The 13,767-nt window shown below is 38.3% G+C and overlaps 1 protein-coding gene across 4 annotated transcripts; it reads left to right on the top strand.

Annotated features, from left to right (window-relative positions):
• Positions 1 to 638: 638 nt before the first annotated feature.
• On the top strand, positions 639 to 13,628 carry LOC124060413 (atrial natriuretic peptide receptor 2-like). 4 transcript variants are annotated; one of them, XM_046391347.1, is made up of 22 exons: positions 642 to 940; positions 1,216 to 1,348; positions 1,908 to 2,031; positions 3,051 to 3,155; positions 3,883 to 3,985; positions 4,935 to 5,080; positions 5,173 to 5,245; positions 5,834 to 5,978; positions 6,380 to 6,466; positions 6,586 to 6,729; positions 7,144 to 7,265; positions 7,429 to 7,573; positions 7,735 to 7,783; positions 7,868 to 7,975; positions 8,119 to 8,238; positions 8,431 to 8,524; positions 8,995 to 9,082; positions 9,266 to 9,405; positions 9,687 to 9,839; positions 10,467 to 10,565; positions 11,520 to 11,611; positions 12,501 to 13,628. In XM_046391347.1, exons 1-22 carry the CDS (start codon positions 925 to 927, stop codon positions 12,609 to 12,611), a joined length of 2,397 nt encoding a protein of 798 aa, XP_046247303.1. In that variant the 5' UTR covers positions 642 to 924; the 3' UTR covers positions 12,612 to 13,628. The 4 variants fall into 4 exon arrangements, 3 of the variants coding, with proteins under 3 accessions (XP_046247304.1, XP_046247305.1, XP_046247303.1); XM_046391348.1 differs by lacking the exons at positions 11,520 to 11,611; positions 12,501 to 13,628 and adding an exon at positions 10,691 to 11,310 and having other exon boundaries at positions 639 to 940; XR_006843566.1 differs by lacking the exon at positions 12,501 to 13,628 and having other exon boundaries at positions 640 to 940; positions 9,687 to 9,763; positions 11,520 to 11,562.
• Positions 13,629 to 13,767: the final 139 nt, after the last annotated feature.

Raw genomic sequence — 13,767 nt, 5'->3', positions numbered from 1 at the left:
GGACAAGGAAGAGGGTGGGCCTCAAGGAGGAAAAAAATACATTTGGGGATGAGTACGGGTTGCACACGTGCGTGCACACACACACACCTCACCACACCACACCACACACACACACACACAGATTTGGTTTGGTTATCCAGTCAGCAAGTCAGTTCATGGCAGGTCCAACCACAGCAGCAAACCTCCTCATGGCTCTCCGGACAGCAGCATCTTTCTTCCTGTGTTTCCTGCTGGTAAGTTCTCACATAGTTGAGACTTTATAAAAATAACACTGCAATGGATTTAATTCCATAGAGGAAATGTGGACTGATAAATTTAATTTGTTATTGGACTTCACAGTGATGTTTACTGAGGGCAGAGGAGTCTTGTACAGAGGAAGGAACATAAACTATTGTGTAAACTGAGTGTATAAAATTGACATTTTCGTGTATTGCTGAGGAAACCCCCTTGCTTTTGTTGTCTTGTCAGAAACACTTGTTGCTGCAGGCGTGTGGTCATGGGCTTGTGGTGTGTGTTGCTTGCCAACTTCTTCTAGGGTTGATTTCCTTGATTTTTAAACATTCTGTAACTAGTCTTGACCAAAAGATAATATGTAATGATGCTGTTGATAATATTCACGGAAGTGCTTTGGCTAGTCATGCTGGTGTTGTTTGATTTTACTCTTTATCATTCTGGCTTAAAGCCAATAAGGCTTTACAGAACTAAATTGTGTTTTTAATTCACTAACATTCTCACGTAGCCAGCCCTGACTTATTGATAAAACACTTTACACATCTTAGGCTTTTCAAATACGTTTACACACATCCGAAAAATGCCTTTACATGAAAAAACGTCCTGTCTTTCTTGCAGGGAGTAAATTGCTGGCATGATCTGGACAACACAGAGTACGACTGCTGGCCGATCAGCAGTCCAAATGACTACAACATGATTAGCTGTGGTGGTGAGTTTTTATACATTTACTTGTCTGTTTCATTGCAGTTGAATCAGCCTATCATTAGTTGTTTCGAGTGATTTATGTGCGAATATTTACTGTAAAATCAAACGATTTTCCTCTCTGGGCCTAAAGAAGGAGATAACATGTGTAGTCCAGAATGAACTACACTGACTCAGTAGGTGGGGCGCAATAGAATTAATTGCAAATACAGCATACAGCATCCGTTACTGCATATGTCAGTTGCTTGAATGTGTACGCTGAGGTGACGGGTGTCGTCGCAGGTCTGGAAATGGCCTGGGTGCAGCGTCCTCCAGAGAAAGTAACCAACGGCGAAGAATTCAATGTTTCATACACAGTGACAGCTTCAGATTCTTTTTACGAGTATGCAGTCAGGAACCAGATTTTCCAGTTCAGGTGAGTATGTTACACACCTGGAATCCTGAACTTCCGCCATGCCTAGTATACACACAGACACATGTACACACACAAATGCAGCCACACATTTATAAACACATATTTGAGATAGATAAAAAAAAAAGAAAAAAGAAAGAAAAAGACACATTTCCTGATGAGCATACAGTTACTGAAATACAATATATACATAAGCACCCATACACAAGTGTTCTGGCATTATGTTTCACCACCACAACACAGGAAATAGTGTGTACGTGCTGGAAATGATCAGAAGTAAGCATTCATAAGTAACTTAGTATTTAGTCTCACTTTACAGAAACAGAAATAAAGGACAGTTTCTATCGGATAATACACATAATCATTCACTTAACGCGGACTGATGCATTGTGCAACTAAACACATCTTTTAGCTTATGTTCGGCTAAAGCCTGCCTTCATTTTGATGCTTAAGCTCAAAGAAAACCAAGCATCAGGTTTGTGTCTGAACCTCCAGTGTAAATAACATCATGTGGTGTTGTGTTAATTAATGCGTTTGTATACCCACACTCGTTCCCTTGTAGTAATGCGTCAGAGGCAAAGAGGTTCTGTCATGAACACGAGTGCCCGACAAACTGGAACAACGCCAATGAAATGAACTGCTGTGTGTATCACGCCAACATCCACTCCTGTCCTCTCGGTCTCATGGTGGGTGCCTGGCGGTGTGTCGCACAACACTGGTTTCTGTCTCACCAAACACATACAGACCACATTCTCCTCCTCATAGAAAAAAACTAAAGCAAAGCAACATGTAGATCACATTGAAGCTGTTGTGTTACCTTTGACAGTAAAGAGTCTAATATATTATACTGTGTGATATATTAATATTTCTTTGTTAATTAAGCGTTTCACATCTGTTAAATCTTTGTGCACAGAATTTTGCCTTAACTCAAAGAAAGTTCGCAGCGTAGTAAATTAGTAGTATCAAGTGATATTTTTAATAGTAAGTAACATCACATACTCCATATCTACTCATTCCAATTCCTCACTGTGCTTGCTGTTTATGATTGTTACTTAGAGTGTTAAATGTTGAAATACGTGGCACAGTATTTTTGTGGCTGCTCCGTCACACCAAGAGTGGTATTGAGAAATACTGAAATCCTTTATTTAAGCAAACATTCTTATACCTCAGTGTGAAAGTACTCCACTACAAGCAAAAGTTCTGCTTTCAAAATCTTACATAAGTAAATCCATCATCAGCAAAATGTACTTTACTATCAACAGTAAAAGTACTCATTCTGTAGTATAATTGTTAGCAGAGGTGTTTTTTATCATGTATAATGTTTTTGGATTACTTGGATTGGACCACCCTGTGCATTAATGTGCTATAAATCTTTAAGGTTGAGCTAATTTAACTACTTTATTCTCTATACTGACGGGAAATTTAACATATGGCACGTGAAGTTTGAAGATTTCCAAAATGTTAACCACCCAGCTTGTGGAAAAAATATTACCTGAAAAATATAAAAAACTAACTTAATGTTGGTTTTAGTAAAATTTTAATTAACTTGTATTCAAACTTTCTGGACAAGCAGAGACACAGCAACACAGCTTTTTAAAACCTAAATAACAGTTAGTCAGTAATAACAGCCAACACATGTCTGAACTGTCCAATGGACACATTTTGAAATAAAACCTCTCCAAACTGTTGTTTTGCCTCCTCGCAGAAACAAGGTGGAATCTGTGGCCCCTGGATTCCTGACGACGGTAAAATAGTTACTCACACCGTATCCAAAGCAGGCAAGATGACCCAGAAATACTGGACTTCAAAGGTGAGCCGAACCGAATGTAATTTCTAACATGTGTTGAGGTTTGGAGACTATTTCTTATATCACGTCAGTGCCTGCTAATATTTAACATCATGTATTATTATCAATATTATTATTAACACATAAAGACTCAAGTCTCTCAATAAAATCACCCTCTACTATCAAAACAATTCACCAACTACATTTTTTTGACAGTGTGGTCCAGTTCCTTTTTTGGGGAGTAAAAGAGTCTGAAGGGGATTCATTTTTCTTCCAGCCAAAACATAAAAGTCATGATCAAAGTGATGAGTCTTTTGTGAAGGCTGCAGTCTGTTATGCTGGTGTGTCACGATACAATGTGGCAGCAGGTTGTAATTACTTGTCTCTTAGCGGGAAATTACAAGGGTCAAAACCATGCTTTGGGTTGCGGCTTATCAAACAACTGAGTGTATATAACTGCTTAAAAGATAAAAATGAATTCCTGCAGCAAACAAGACCAAATAATTCCTTATACACCTGACACATCCACCCACAGCGCTGATTGTCTTCTGATTGTTTGGAATCAGTTTTAAGTCTTAAGTAAAGTCTAACAGTTTTATCAGGGTGGTTTTGGTTCTTTTTTTGTATATTGTTTTCAGTTATAAAAACCGTCTGTGGTCTAATTTACACGACTGCGTCCATTTCAGTTATTTAGTGAGGAACAGTCCATAATCATTTTGTCTATTAGTATACATGATGCTTTCTCCTACAGGTGGTGCTGATCCATGTGGGAGTCACCTCAGTCATTGCTCATATCAAAATAGGGCAGATGCACGCAGCACTGGAGTCCAAAGTGCTTGTCGTCAGTGCCCAGGGTCAGTCTGCTAACACTCACGAAGTCTCCACTTGTTGATTCCTGAATCCTACAGTTTCTGCTGACTAATGCCTGTGTTGCTCAGACCTGACCCAATAAAACCACATTTGTTTAAACTTACCATCTTTGAGCTGCTGAGCAAAGCAGCGCTAAATAATTAAGCTGTTTTATGAACAGCTAAGAGCACACCTTTGTTTACATCTTGAACCTGCACAGAAACATTCACAAAAAGGTCAAGTTGCGTGTGGCCATGCAGTAGAAAGGCTGCCATTTCAAAACAACTTCTTCACTATCAGCAAAGTTACAACAGTAAAATTTATTTTGAACCTGCTGGTAGAAGATAGCCAGGAAAGACATATGCGTACTATGTAATTGTCCTCAAAACATTAAGAGTGATTTTTGCCATTCCTGTGAAGTACATTTTAATTAAGTCACTGGCTTAAGCGCAAACAAGTAAATTTACTTAAGTACTACAATTTACAATTTTTCTATTTTCTGCTATTGTACATTTCTATTCTGCATTTATTTGACAACTAGTTACTAGTTGCTTTCCAGATTCCGATGAATACAAAACTGCATCAACAAACACATGGATTAGTATTATCTATTAATATAGGTTAAGAACTCCTAAAATAAGACTTTACTGATCCCCAGTTGGAAATTCACAAGCTACCCTGCAGGTTAAACTCAAATCGGGCCAACCTTTAAAGCATCGTGCACATTAATGTATTAGAAATTAAAATCTATTAATGTAATATTCATTATTCTGAACCATTCTACATAATGAATACCTTTGGTACAAGTACATCTTTGATGCTAATACTAATTGTACTTTTACAGAATTTTGACTGCAAGACTCGTAACAGAGTACAGTATTTTTTCTGTGTGATTTTGCTGCCGCTTTTACTTAAGTTAAAGGCATGAGTGTAAACTGTGTGACTGTGTTTCAGTGTGTGGGGATGATATCTGCGAGCTGGAGGAGAACTGTCTCAACTGTCCTGCAGACTGCGGCATCTGCCCGATGTCCATCGCTATCAAGGTGGCCATTGGGCTTCCAGTCGCTCTCTTCAGCAGCGGCTTCATCCTGACCTTGGTGGTCAGTGTGTGCAACACACACTCACTCACACGTACTAACAAACACAGGAGATGGTTCATGCACTGATGTTTATCTCAATTTCCTCCCTGCAGTGGCTTCAATACCAGAAACAGAGGATGTTTTGGGACGAAAGTTGGATCATCGACTACAAGAGCATAATATTTGGTAAAATGTCTCACACTGGAGCTGTTAAAAGACACAATTTACAGTCAGATGTATTTCTACAGAAAACGTAACTCAGATGAAAGCTCTAGACTTTCTTTTACGACTTGATTGTGCTTCAAAAATGGATCATTTTCATGACTTCTTATAAATCACTTCTCAAAACCCACTTTTATAGACTGGCTTTTATGTGATGTTGTCTTTTTAGCTCAATGGTTTTAAATTGTATTTATTTCATTTGCTGTTCTTTTCCATTTTATCTTAAATCTTCAACCTTGTTCGCCAATTGTCTGCTTAGATTTTGTTTATTGCCTTGCATTTACATACGATTTGTTGGTTTTGTTTAGTTTTAATTAATAAGTTATTAATTGCAAAAATATGGCTGTTGTGCCAGAAAAAATAATACTGATGTTATCAGTTGTTATAGGTTGAAATGCTCATATTACATTTTTATGTAAATAGGAGTGCATTAGGGCTGACTGATGTTACCATGTTTAACTCGCAGCTGTAGAATTTCTCAGATGTGCTTTTGAACTAACAGTCGGCTGAACTCATGTCTGACACGAGTCCCTAACTGTCTGCTGTCTGCAGGCAGAGAGCGCAACATGGGCCTTGGCAGCACCACCAGCTTGCAGCACATCAAGAGTACCTCCACCGTCAGTCGAAGCACTGATGTGACAGTGTGCACCAGAGTCAACACCTCCTTCCAACGAGGCTTCATCCAGTCGGGCATCTAGTGAGAAATGGCATTATTAGTTTGTAGGAATATTCACAAATCACTAACATTGTTTCATTTAGACACACCACCTCGCTCTTTATTTTTTAGCAAATCAATATAATACCAGCTATACTATTATACTATAGTCATACATAACAGTGATATAAGTGATATTGGCAACATACTACTACTACTAATAATAATGTGCATATTGTACTGCTTTCTTCATTTCATTGATTGTTTATCTGGTTTGGAAAAAAAAAATCATTTAAAGATCAGTGGATCATTTTAACCCTTACTTCACTTGATTCTTTATGACTGGTTCTGCTACATTTCACAAGTGTATGACAAAGAATATTTTTTTCATGTTCTACATTCAAGTGGATAAGTCTGACTTGGTGATCTTAACTTTGCTGCAGTGATGGGAGGACGGTGGCAGTGAAACACATCCAGAACAAACATTTCACCCTCTCCAAAACCATCAGGAAGGAAGTGAAAGAAGTGAGGTGAGGAAAATTTTGTAGAGGAAGAAAATGATTTCAGTGTCGTAATAAAGTCTTGTATCCCAACGTGAAAGAGCAGCTCTTGCAGTTTATGTGTTTTTTTTTTTTAATACTGACTACAGGCAACTTGATCACCCCAATCTGTGTAAGTTCATCGGTGGTTCCATCGAGGTCCCGTATGTCAGCATCATCACGGAGCACTGCCCCAAAGGAAGCCTGTCTGATGTCCTGCTGAATGATGACATCCCCATCAACTGGGGTTTCAGGTGACAAAAAAAAAAAAAATAAATAAAAAATCACATACCATTTCACTTTTAACAACCTGATCTTTTTGCCATTGTCCTTTTCTTGCTCTTATGCCTCTGTCATCTTTCCTCTTAGTCCATACTCTAAGATAACAGTCACTGCTTGCTGTTGATTTGATTTTGTGGCCTGTGATGAAATGTAAAATGCTGAGTAAAAACCTCAGCAGGAAATGTTAGATTTTGGCCTCATCCCCTCTGAAACACAATCACACAAAGCAAACATCTATCTTAATAAATACTAATTTTCTCAATAGACCATAAGGCGATGTGAGCTACAAGACATACAGTATTATATTTTTGTGTTTTGGGTGTGGCATGATCCAATGTTAGAAGGCACAAACAGTAACATCTAAGAGTCTTTATTCTCTCGTGCAGACTGTCCTTTGCCACTGACATCGCCCGCGGGATGTCGTACCTCCACCAGCACAAGATGTTTCATGGAAGACTTCACTCCAGAAACTGTGTTATTGATGATCGCTGGGTGTGCAAAATCTCAGGTAACAGTACATTTTCCTCACACATTACCTGAGTCTGCAGGTCAAGTCACTTCTCAGCCACATCCTACACCAGCGGCAATATTGTTATCGAGGCAAAGTAAAAAAAAAAAATCCAAAGCATTCTTTGTGTCTAAACTATATATTTTTCTGTGTTTGGCCTCAGATTATGGCCTGGCAGCTTACAGAAAGGAGGACTTTGAGGTCGTCAGTAATGGCTTCACCTGTGGAGATGTAAATCGTATATATTGTGCCCCAGAGGTCCTGCTGGGAAGCACCTCCAACATGACACCAGCAGCAGATGTCTACAGGTTTTTAACTTTGGACCACATGAAAATTTGATACAGTTAAATTAAAGATGTGGAAACAGAGTTACGGCATCTGTCTTCGTACATATGAGAAGTGTTACTGTTGAATCAGTAACTTCATTGGAAAATAATATCCTTTCTGCACTTTTCCCTCCTTTCCTCAGCTACTCCATGATTCTAGTTGAGATTGCAACTCGCTCCGACCTCATTTCAGTGAGTATGACAGCCTTCTCAGCAGATTACAACCTTCGGCTTCCCTTTGATCTTTGCTTTGTAACCAGCAGTCCTCTCTTACAGGACCAGGCTGAGGGAATGAGGATGGATCTCATGTGGCGCCCCCTTCTGCCTGAACTCAAAGCAGGGAAGGCAGATACTGACTGTCCCAGTCAAGGAGACTACTGTGAGGTCTGCAAATTGTGGAAAAGTTGCTAGAAATGTATGGGGGAAATTATAAGTGTAAGATTAGCCTCTGAAGTCGTAGGGGCATATTGCTATATCAACATATTAGGCAATGAGATGTTTCTCTTTTTTCTGGAACACTCGAGCAGCTCATTAAGAAGTGTTGGTCTCACAACGTCACCCTGAGGCCCACGTTCGAGCAGGTGAAGAAGATGCTGGACAAAATGAACCCGCACAAAGTCAGCCCTGTGGACATGATGATGAACTTGGTAATAACACATTGAAATATGGTACAATAGTATGGATTGTCATTCCAGAGACATAGTATGCAAAGAAATATAATGTGACATCATTTAGGTCAAAACCTACATCTCAAAGACAAAATCTGAGAAAATAACTGAAATGCTATTTGTGCCAACTGGATTGTTGTGAATTTCAGACAAAAGTTTTTTTAACTGCAGATGGAGAAATACAGCAAACATCTGGAGGCCATAGTTGCTGAGAGAACACAGGACCTTCTTCAGGAGAAGCAGAAGACTGATCGGCTGCTGTACAGTATGTTTGGAAAACAGTGTGCAGGATGTGAAAGTGTTGCATGGCTCTAATGATTGATCCACAGCTGAATCATCAGCGCATTACAGCTTTCACGAGTCTTGTTGACGTTGCAGAGCTGACAATGTTATATCTAGTACAAACAGCACTGGATTTGTAGTTGATTATGTAAGGGGTGAGGAAAAGTAAACCATAAAATGTTTATACACGTTATTAACAATATGTGCATGTCATAGTACAGCATATGGAAAGCTGCTTAATCGAGTGTTGATACTGCTAATGTCTGTTAATCATTCATATTAGTGACTGACACTTGAAGTCTAAGTCTTGAAATATTTAAGGATGCAATCAAATGTGCTCACTGCCATCTAGTGGTGCAGGAGTAGCACCTTCTTCATTCCTCCTGCTTGCCTCCCATGGACCAAGTATTTTTCGCCAGCAGACATATTTTAAGTCATGAAATTCTTGTGCAGGTATGTTACCAAAACCGGTGGCTGATGACCTTCGTCAGGGTCGAACAGCAGAGGCCCAGAGCTTCTCCAATGCCACTGTTTACTTCAGGTTTGTGTTGTGAAGTACAGAATTTAGTTTTAGTTTTTTCTCTCAGTAGAGTTCAGCGTAACTTTTGTTGTTTTTATTTCCTCTAATACATTATTGTACATGTAATTTGCTCATTTCTTCTCAGATTGGGTATGCACATGTAGAACTAGACATGACTAACTCTGCGTTACTCTCCTGTCACAGTGACATTGTGGGCTTTACTCAGCTGTCGGGGGCCAGCACTCCCCACCAGGTCGTGAACTTCCTCAACCAACTCTACACCACCTTTGATGACATTATTGATAATTACGATGTCTACAAAGTGGAGACAATAGGCGATGCCTGTAAGGATGATAGACCCATTTTAAATGGGACAAAGTCATTTTGACAAAGCACCATTACAATGAAATTAACAAAACCAAAATAAAACATATATCTCAGTTTTAGCAAAATAAAAAGATTATTGATTGATTGATTATGTAAAAGGTAAAAAAATAATAACTGATTTGTTGAAGAATCTGAAGAGTATCTGCATGTTTGTTTATTATCTGTTCATCTCTCTCACCCTTTTCCTTGATTGTCTCTTTGTGTATGTATACATAATGTATAATGGCTGACCTTCCAGACATGGTGGTATCTGGGGTCCCACAAGAAAATGGCATCAGTCATGCTGGAGAGATAGCCAGCATGGCTCTTGATCTGGTCAGTGTCTGCCACTCTTTCAAGATCCCTCACAAGCCCAACACACAGCTAAAGATACGCGCTGGCATCCACTCAGGTACTGTGGACACTTACCAGTTTATGTCCCAGTCCAACTGTGGTCAAGAAACATATATATAAAAAACCTTATATAATGTGAAGGTCAGTCCAATCACTGAACATATCCTTATAACTTCACAAATACTTCACATTCGGTTCACATAGCAGAAAGATAAACTTTTGTCACATATTTTCCAAAGGTTAAGATAACATATGGCTTTCAGAGAACATATTCATGGTTTTACAATGTTCAAAGGTTGCAGAATGCAGCAGAGTAATCTTTAACAACCTGTGTGTGTATATATATATATATATGAGAAGCTCAATGTTAATAAGCATTTTTGACAATGTTCTGCTGTCACTGTGTGCTTGTACTGCTGTCATTTCTCCTGATTAATTCTTTTTTACATCAGCTCCTCACTTAACACATTAACATTATAGTTTTAGTTCTCTGGGCTTTTTATTTCTTTTCTTTTTATTTTTTAGCAGGTTCTTCATATTTACAACCATTAATTTAACTGCTTCATATATATATTTAGAGTGTGCCCCTTTTAAAACAACCTCCCAGGCATTGTCACGATTAACAATGTCATATTATCCACCAAATGTGTTGCTTACAGTCACTGATGTTTTGTTTTTTCCTCAGGACCTGTAGTGGCTGGTGTGGTTGGCACGAAAATGCCTCGTTACTGTTTATTTGGGGATACTGTAAACACAGCATCACGGATGGAATCAACAAGCGAAGGTAATGAAGGATTAGACCCGCTGCCTTTCATCCAATTAACGTCTCAAAGTGGAACAGGTTGTTTTACAGCTGTGCTATATTACCGCTGTGTGCTCAAGAGTTGTTCTATGTGACTTTATTGGCAGTTCAGAACAAGCCGTTGACTCGTGCTGTTGCTGCTGCTGTTGTCGGAAACAGGGTTATCTCTGTGCTTGCTCACCAGCACAACACATTGGAGTTAACAACATGGAGTGCTGTGGCAATGTACTCACCAAGCACTTAATCCTCTGCGTACAGCCAGTGGGATAAAGCACATGTTGACTACAGGTTCAGATTGTAGGCTCAGAAGTTAAAAAAAAAAGAGCAAAAGTATAATCTTTAAAAAGTATAGTATAAAGTTATTCTAAATATGAGATTAAAAACTTGACCAAATGAGCTTTGTAAATCCACCCAATTGTTTTTCAGGCACCATAAGTTAAAGGATAATATACGTTATAAAAAGGAGAATTGCATACTTGGTATATACTCATGTCTTAACAGAGCCCCTTATCACCTTGTACTTGCATGTATTATGTGACTTACATGTAATAAAGTAATCAAGTACTGAACTATAAATACAAAGCGTACTGTATATTCTAAGTATTGTATGAAATCTGCAACTACATTATACACCATAATGCAATATATACTGTAAATTATATCAAATAGATACACGTATCTATAATGAATCCTTTTTAAACTGTATGGATCAACTGTAGCTATTAGATTTTCTGCACATCGTTGTCAGTTGGCTCATCATAATGTTGTCAAACAAATAATGTTGACTGAATTGAGAAATGACCTTATCAAAAACATGCAGTACATTTTACACACAGTGATGCACCACGGTCATCCACAAAGATGAAACCGCCATGCTTTGTTCATATTATTAGAAAATATGATGCGCTGTGTGTTTCTTTATAATCATGCCCGTAGCTCTGAAGATCCAGGTGAGTGGTGCCACAGCTGACCTGCTTCACACACTCGGAGGTTACCGTCTGACATGCAGAGGAACACTTAATGTGAAGGTATCATTACATTCATTTACTGTATATAGCTTTCTGCCTGTAGCTTTTCAGTAAAAGAAACAGTGTGCAATACCACATAGGGGGCCCTTCCAGCAGAGAAATGTGGTGGAGTACTCTCTCTTTCACTGGCTTCGGCCTGTCCTTCAGTGTCCAGTACGTTCTTGGCTCTGCTGGTTGCTTTGGTGTTTGGTCCTTTTACTGTGTTGGAAAGCACATTTCATTGCGTAGAGCTGATACACACTTAGTTGCCAGTTTGTTAGGTAAATCTAGCAAAAACTTGCAGTAAAATACAACAGTCCTGCAATTAGTCTTATGTCCATGAAGATTTTTGTGTTAATATATCCCTCTCGTCAATGAGGGCTGGTTAATAACAGAAATTAGTTTGTAAATCTTTGTTGTATATAACGTTATGTGCTGTTGTGTTATTTTAAAAGCCAAGTACACGCAGCGATAAGTACATGCCATCTCTGACACTAGCTGAAAAAGACAAAGGAATACGAGGCTGAGATTTGAAAAGATCACAGGAAATTCAAAACTCCCCTCCCAGGGAAAAGAGACAGGGCGTGTCTGCTATTTTCTCCCTTTTCATAGAAGTATTGTATTATCCGTTTGAACTGGCTTTTATTCACATTGCAACCCAAGACCTTTTTGGGTGGTGCAAGTGTGATTATCGGGGGGGAGGGGTTTGCTTCTCAGTCCCAGTGGACACGACCTGCATTGCTGACACTTATGCGGTTCCTCAGCTGCTGCTCTCTGCCCCCATCAAAACCTAATGGCTTTATTTAAAATTCAAAGGGACACATGCTTTGCAATATGACTCTCTTCTCTCTCTCTCTCTCTCTCTCTCTCTCTATCCTTCATTCTTTCTCTCCTTTTTCTCGACCCTCAGGGAAAAGGAGACATGACGACATGGTGGCTTGAAGCAAAGATAGACGATCACGCAGACCCACTGCTTAGAACATCTGAAGCCAGAGGGCTCCCAGTGCCAGTTAGTGACTAGATCTGTAAAATGTGAAAGTAACTGTATGTAAACTGGTTTTTTTGTCGTGCTGTTGAGTTGTACCCAGTGAACTATGTTGGAGTTAAATGTGCAGATACAATGATAGGATGAACAAATAGCTGATCATGAATTTAAATGTCATACTGAACTGTGACTCCAATAGATGTTACCGGTAAGTATTAAAATAGTGTTTGTCATTATTATGGTATCTTTGCTGTGACCAGAGATATTGATGACAAGCAAAATCCCACTGATGATTATGTTGATTAGTTTTTTTTTTTTTTTTTGCACATGTTGGAAAGAATGTGAAAAAATATGCAGAGAAACATGCCAGAGTTGAGGAAATGCTATTTTAACCAAACATTGATATATATTTTTTTCTCATATCTAGCTTTATTTGGTTTTTACATCCTGAGGCACTTTTTTTTCTGAAAAGTTAAAAGGAGATATTCACTGCCTGATTAAGAGAACCCACTCTTACAATAAGTAAATACATTCTTTTTAAAGAATTTACTCCATAAACTATATTTAATTCCTTTCATTTTAAACTAATAACTGAGATCTTAATGGGTGCAGACCTTTCACACAGCAGACAGTACACGTCATAACAGAATTAAACAACCACTCTAGACATGTTTTAAGCCTATATAAAACATCATACTTTGTCTAATAATGTGTTTCTGGTATGTTTTTTCTACAAAGTTGTAGACACATCTACCCCTTCTTCCTCATTAAAAAAAATCCCAAATTTATGATTATGCAAATATGTTTAATTTTAGTTTAACTACTTTATTGATAAGCAAATTGATGGCTATTTATTTTTACTAAGTAGGGCCCTGGTATTGTACATGATTGCTCACTGGTGTTGCTTCTTTAGAAATTAAAAAATTATGTTAGTTTACATGTATTTTTCTGCTATGAGAAGTCTCTGTAGCCTAAAAAAGTCTATATTCCTCAAAATGGGTGTACAAGTACTTTGGAACCAGCATTTCAATTAAAACTACTTGTGATTTAAAAGTCGTGTAGTCTGCTTTTAATTTTCAAAAATAAAATAAAATAAAATATAAAAATGCCTTGTTGCAGAATGTACACTGGTCTATTCTAGTTTTTGTAAGGTATTGCTGACTGTGCAGTGCAAAAAGGTGTTTTATTGTAA

This window comes from Scatophagus argus, chromosome 6, assembly GCF_020382885.2.
Source record: "Scatophagus argus isolate fScaArg1 chromosome 6, fScaArg1.pri, whole genome shotgun sequence".
Taxonomy (NCBI): domain Eukaryota; kingdom Metazoa; phylum Chordata; class Actinopteri; family Scatophagidae; genus Scatophagus; species Scatophagus argus.
This window is presented reverse-complemented; position numbering and strand designations above follow the sequence as displayed.